A 6,937-nucleotide genomic window follows, 5' to 3' on the forward strand; every position below is an offset into this window, starting at 1 on the left:
CACGTAGCACATCATTATATACCAGCTAGCCCAACTTCAGTAACCCTACAAACGTCACTGCTGTTTAGTTTTCTGTCTTCATTTATGCTGGAAGTGATAACAGAGCTGTACGTTTTAATTTGTTTCCAAAACCCCGCAGTCAGGACATGCTATATTGTATTTATATAGAAGCTAGCAAGCTAACTTCCTGCTAACTTCTAACTCCGTTAAATGTCATAAATTCCGTTTTCATGGATGCCTGGATGTTAAACTCAGTTGTTACACCTGGTAGAGCAGAACGCTGATCATTTTATTAAAGATGAAAGACTTTAGACAGTTTTTCAACTCTCAGTAATGCTGAGTGATTGTTTGATATATGGAGCTGCAGCGGAGTTTAGACCCAGACACGGCTAGTGACGTCAGACTGAACAACCGGATAATGCCGATAAAAGCTCGACAGTCACATGACCCCTACGAGCGAGCGCTTTGGTGACCGTGGGCTCAGGATCCTGCTCTCAGCTCGAGGTTCGGTTTAACAATGGATTTTAAACTGCCGGTAACTGTAGCAACGGCACTAAGTCCTCATCAGTGTTACCTTCAGTCAAAGAGCTGAAGAACTTCCTGAAGAATGAAACAGAATCAACACAAACACTGTGAGAGTGTACCATGAGGAAGCTGTGGTCCTCAGGTTCAGCTCGCAGGTACTTGAAGATGACCTGCTCCATAAACTTCTCCATCAGGTCCCAGTCCTCCACCATCCCGTGTCGGATTGGCCACTAAACAGCAAAGGACGGAGAACAGCAGCAGACCAAACCATCATTTACATCTCGTTGCACAAACAGGGTCCTGCTTCTTTTCCTTCTCCTACCTTGGTTGCATAGTTGGGTTTGTCTACGGCTTCGTCGCCGATGTAGAAGTCCAGGTCATCGACTCCTCGTACGAGCCTCCTCTGGGCCTGCTCTCCCACGCTGGCCGACTCCTTGATTGCAATACCTGGTGCATGCCATTAACACAACCATAAACATACATGAGTCACGGCTTTCACTGGTTACAGCAGAATAAACCATTGAAAAGTTTATTATGGCTACTCAAAGCACAAAGTGCCGGTGTTCTGGGAATCCATCCTACCTGAAAAAAACATCCTACCCAATGTTTCTGCGCAGACGTGGCGCATGCGCACTACACCAACGCCGAATTAACTTCTCTTTCTTTCACCCATCCGGAATACTTCTTAAGGTTATGGTTATGGTTAGGTTTAGTAGCAAGTCACTGTCAAATTATAACACGGGTAGGACGTTTTGTCAGACTAGGATGGTTTCACCGGAGTGGGGGGTTAAACACACGGTTTGTTGAGTCTGCAGCTGACAGAGAGGAACAGACATGTGGAGCAGTTCCTCCCTAACCTGACCGTCTGCATTGCTCACAGGGAGAGCCTGCAGTGCATCAGTGTGTAATGCACAGTAATCTCACACATTTATTAACTGTGAAAGTCTGCAGCAGTACATAACCAGGATCGCCTCCTGTTGGCACATTTACACATGTGGGTAACGAAGCGCTGACATGCTGCATGATGGGAAATCAGTCATCAAAGCAGCCTTCAGCTGACTGTTGGTGTATACATGAAACTGAGCTGAGTAACTCCATGAAGGAGGTGATAGAGGCCGTGATGAAAGCACAACCTCATATCCAAACTGTCGCGTGCTCCGAAACCTTCGGTTGGTCCAGTTTTAGTCTGATATCTGGAACCTGTTTGCCTTTAGACTTGACGCAGCGTGTGAGGAGGTTAATGATGTGGTGGAGTGTGCAGCATTGGACCATAAAGCTCTCACATTTAAGTCCACGCTGGAACCAGTTGGCCCATCACATACTGTTTTGTAGCCGACCACTTCAAAGCGTTCCAGGCTCCGGTTGCCTAGGTGACCCTCTAATGTATTTACCACCAGGTCATATGTCACTCAGTGGTATTCTTCGCTGTCATTGGGTAGACCCTTGAGTTGCTCGCCTCCAAGTTGAGGAGAGAACATCACAGATCTGCACACTTCACATCAGCGGCCCTTTCTTCATCCACGTGCGCTTGAAGTGGCCAAAGATGGTTCACTCGTTACTGAGAATACCTTCCAGTGTGTATGCAGCTTTAGACTGGTTAGTTCTGACTTGGAACTCATGTCACAGTTATCTTATTGGGAGAACTGGAACAAAAGGTGTTCCACAGGGGTCAGTACTTGGCTCTGACCTATTCACCTGGTTCTCAAATAACCTGGTATCACTGACTAACAGCGGCTCTATTCATTACTATGCTGTGGATACTGTGGTGTACTCATTCACACCTTCTACTGACAAAGCCTTGAACTACCATTCATCCATTTTTATCAAACATTTACCCAGTTTAGAGAGGCTGCAGCCTATCAGAGGGCTGCTCTGAACCTAAAACTGTTTGTTTGGTCATTTCAAAGATGTGATTAGATTTAAGCTTCTCTGGTTAGATAAAGACTTATATTTTTATACTTATGTGGAAGACCTGATGAAGACGCAGAGTTAGGTTCACTTTGAGCTTTAGAAACAGAAAGTGAACCTAACTTAACCTTAACTGTCTGTCCGTCGTTGCTGTGAGATGCTTACAGGACGGCATGATGAACTGTGGCTCGGTGTTTCCTGCATAGCCGATCTTTGTGTATCTGCAGCCACACAGACAGAAACAACAGTTAGACATAAAGGTTCTTAACATCTGGCTGTGGGTCCAAATACGGCCTCTGTGGAAAACAGTGGAGTGACTCCCAGCAGACATTTATAAATTCAGTTTTGCACATAAAACATTGATAAAACATCAGGAAATGAGTCAGCAAACAGAGGCGTGACCGATTACTGCTTTGTCTTTGACCTCTATGTAAATATCCAGTTCATGTAGAAAATGATGAGCAACAGTAACAATAATCAGGACCTGCAGATACAAAGCACCGAAACATCATTTCAGCAGTTTGACTTCAGGAGCGTTTGCCTGACGACACTCACAGTGTTTGACTCATTTTTACTGCAGACCTGTCCTTAGGATGATATCCTTTTACCTCATCACAAGGGAAAAGTACCTAAAGTAACTGTAGTAACTGTAAAGTAACTGTAGTATTTTCACTACATCAAAAAAACACGAACAAAAAAAATGACATCTTGTTCCATTAAACTGAGTTCTGACAAATAAATCATGAAAGATTAAAAATGAACTGAACTGGCTGTGATTGCTGGATAGACCCACACGTCTAATACCTGACCCTGGGATCAGTTCTAATACCTGACCCTGGACCCTGGGATCCCTCTCCAAAGCCAGACCAAACTGATCTGGGACCTGCTCTGAGTGTTTTTGGCTGTTATGCGTGTGTTCACGGCTGACAGTCAGCTCAGCGTCACCCTTTAAACGCCTGCAGCCGTGAGCTATTTCTAAACGACCCCACGATGTCACCTTGGCTCGGGGGCATGGACCGACGTCGAGGCTGAAGGAGATCACGTGATCTCTGATTCTGAACAGGGGGAGGGGGGTCAGTGTGCAGCTGTCCCACATTCACACTGTGGCCCAGAATAGATCGCGCACAGACTGCTCCACAACTTCACCTGAACCTCCATCCAACCAGCAGCTCCCACAGCAGCAGCAGCTGGATGAACATGTGGAACAGCTGGAGCTCAGTGTAAGTACCGCCATCAGCCCCTCACCTGCCCCAACCACCTGATCATCACAGCGCGTTTACCTCCACCCACTGATGGATGATTCCATGAGCCAGCTTTTATTTTGGTAATCTGTCCCTGTAAACACAAGCACGCGCGCGTACAAAAACACACACACAAACACGCACACTCACTCCGGAGGATTAAAGCCAGGAAAGCTGCGGGTCCAGATGGCATCAGCTCGAGGGTCGTCAGGTCCTGCGCAGACCAACTGTGTGGGGTGATGGAGCACCTCTTCAACCTGAGCCTGAGGTTGGGAAGAGTCCCACAGCTCTGGAAAACCTCCTGTGTTGTACCAGTGCCAAAGACTTCACGCCCCAAGGACCTCAACAGCTACAGGCCGGAGGCTCTGACATCCCACCTGATGAAGACCCTAGAGCGGCAGGTCCTGGCTCAGCTTCGGCGCCTAACAAGCTCATCACTGGACCCACTTCAGTTTGCCTACCAGCCTGGCACTGGAGCGGACGATGCCGTCATTCACCTCCTACATCGTTCCCTCGCTCACCTGGAGACCGCTGGAAGCACTGTGAGAATCATGTTCTTTGATTTCTCCAGTGCCTTCAACACCATTCTTCCCTCGGTTCTGAAGGACAAGCTGGAGAACTCTGGAGTGGACCATCACCTCACTACCTGGATCCTGGACTACCTCACCGACCGACCACAGTATGTGAGGACTCAGGGCTGTGTGTCGGACAGGGTCGTCTGCAGTACGGGGGCCCCACAGGGAACGGTTCTGGCTCCGTTCCTCTTCACCATCTACACTGCAGACTTCTCCCACAACTCCACCCAGTGCTTCCTGCAGAAGTTCTCTGATGACTCTGCAATAGTCGGCCTCATCACTGATGGGGACGACAAGGAGTACAGAGGTCTGACCCAAGACTTTGTGGACTGGTGCCAGTTGAACTACCTCCAGATCAACGCCAGTAAAACCAAGGAGCTGGTGGTAGACTTCCGCAGGCACAAGCATTCTCCACTGCAACCACTGAACATCCAGGGTATGGACATTGAGGCTGTGGACAGCTACAGGTACCTTGGTGTTCATCTGAACAACAGACTGGACTGGACTCATAACTCAGGCGCCCTCTACAGGAAAGGGCAGAGCAGGCTGTACCTGCTGCAGAGACTCAGGTCTTCTGGAGTGGAGGGCCCACTCCTGAAGACCTTCTATGACTCTGTGGTGGCCTCAGCCATCTTTTACGGTGTGGTCTGCTGGGGCGGCAGCATCTCTGCTGGGGACAGGAAGAGACTGAATAGGCTGATCAGAAGGGCCAGCTCTGTTTTAGGATGCCCTCTGAACTAGGGCGGGGCTATATCATACCGTTCACAGTAATACCAGTGTAATTTTGGGCAACGATAGGAAAATGAAATACTGCGATAGAATATGGGTAAAACGCGCATGTGCAGTGCCTTTGTTTACATACGCACATGGCGGCGACGCAGAATGAGAAGAGCGAAAGTGGATCGTTGAATGAAACGATGAACCTGAACTGGTTTGTAAAAATGCTGCAGCTTCAGTGGTGTGGAACTGGTTTAGCTTTCGTCCGTCAGACACACAACAAAGCACTATTTTTGGTAGAGCATGCTAGCGGGCCGTCGTTATTACCGTGTTTTTGGAAAATACGGCGCACTTAAAATCAATCCTTTGATTTTTCTGACAGTCGACAGAGCCCCTTATAATCCCGTGTGCCTTCTGTATGAACTCTGGTTGTGTTTACTGACCTCGAAACGATTTTATGTGCACGGCGCTCGAAAATCTGTCAAATGTTTCAGTACGACTTTGCTGAGCTACGAAGCCGCACCGCTTGATGGATTGTGGGAGCATTACGGCTGTCGTAGGCGGAGCCTCGCGGAGTGATACATACTGCGCTTCAACATAATATTACCGTATTGTGTGTTTATAACCTCGTTTTAAGTTTTGTGGATATTATACACGGTTATGCTGAGGATGTGTCGGCCAGTTTCCACTGGAAATGTCAGCAAAGAATTTGCATTTGCACTGTTACATTTTTATATAACTTTAATGCAGATAAAACAGCTGCTTGTTTAAGTGAAAATACATTGATGGGGTTTTTTGCACTAATAAAGTTGGGGAGTTGTAAAGTATTTTGTCTAGTGTCAATTATATCGTCAGTTATATTGTTATTGCAAATGTTCAAATGTATATGGTGATAAATATTTTTGGTCATATCGCCCTGCTCTACTCTGGACCCAGTGGAGGTGGTGAGTGACAGGAGAACGGGGGCTAAGCTGTCATCCCTGATGGACAACATCTCCCATGCAGGAGACTGTGACAGCACTGAGCAGCTCCTTCAGTGGCTGCAGCACCCACGGTGTGGGACGGAGAGATTTCGCAGGTCTTTCCTGCTGTCAGACTCCACAACAAAGACTCCAACTGATCAAACACACAAACCCACACATGTGCAACAAGACTAAGTGCAATACTCTTTCTGGCATCGATGTATTATACTCATATCGTATATAGCATTTGTATTCTATTTTATTCGATTGTATATAGTATTTTATTTTTATTCTATTCTATTGTGTACAGTACCTTATGATATATTATTCCAGTGTTTTTTCTCTAATTTTTCTATGCAACTTTGCACTGTCCACTGCTGTAACAAAACTAATTTCCCACGCGTGGGACTAATGAAGGCTATCTTATCCACATACATGATGCTGTTCACAAAAACACATGACGTCACATGTACTGCCACTGCGCGCGCATGTGTGTGTGTGTGTGTGTGCGCTTGTCCTGACCCGGTCCCGCAGTCTATCACGCACGGGGGCAGCTGCAGGGACATGGCGCGGTCCTGCTCGGTCCGGCCCGCAGAGCTCGGTGTCGGTGGTCGAAGCGGAGTCCGGTGTGTGATGGAGGGAGGAACGCGTCCGCTCTGCGTGCGGGTACGTGAGCATATGTGTGTGCGCGAGCACTTCCGGGTCGGAGGGCGAGATGGAGAAAATAGAAACCGCTGACGCGGCCCCGGTAACCGGAGTCTGTGCTACGTTCACGTAATGTGCGTAAATGAGATCGCTGCTGTTCAGAGCACAGAGAATGAAAGAGAGGAGGAGGAGCAGGCTGTGATTGGCTCATCCTGCTTCCAAAATGTCAACTAATGCGCACTTTGAACTTTTAAATAAAGTTTATGGACGACAATGACGCGCTCGGTGTGATGAGGCGGGACGTCCAGCAGGGGGCGGCAAACACTCACAGCAGCATAGATAGATAGATAGATAGATAGATAGA

The 6,937-nt window shown here is 47.6% G+C and overlaps 1 protein-coding gene across 1 annotated transcript in view; it reads right to left on the reverse strand.

Moving 5' to 3' along the window:
* actr3b (actin related protein 3B) overlaps nt 1-6,746 on the reverse strand; it is a 12,280-nt gene extending 5,534 nt beyond the window's left edge. Inside the window, exons 1-4 of the mRNA XM_005751101.2 lie at nt 6,451-6,746; nt 2,599-2,654; nt 848-972; nt 645-755 (exon numbers count right to left, since the gene is read on the reverse strand). Of these exons, the coding sequence (XP_005751158.1) occupies nt 645-755; nt 848-972; nt 2,599-2,654; nt 6,451-6,494 (336 nt within the window). The 5' untranslated portion in view covers nt 6,495-6,746. The remainder of the gene's footprint in view (nt 1-644; nt 756-847; nt 973-2,598; nt 2,655-6,450) is intronic.
* Nucleotides 6,747-6,937: the final 191 nt, after the last annotated feature.

This window comes from Pundamilia nyererei, unplaced genomic scaffold (genome assembly GCF_000239375.1).
Source record: "Pundamilia nyererei isolate P.nyererei 1_Seehausen unplaced genomic scaffold, PunNye1.0 scaffold00299, whole genome shotgun sequence".
NCBI classification, from domain to species: domain Eukaryota; kingdom Metazoa; phylum Chordata; class Actinopteri; order Cichliformes; family Cichlidae; genus Pundamilia; species Pundamilia nyererei.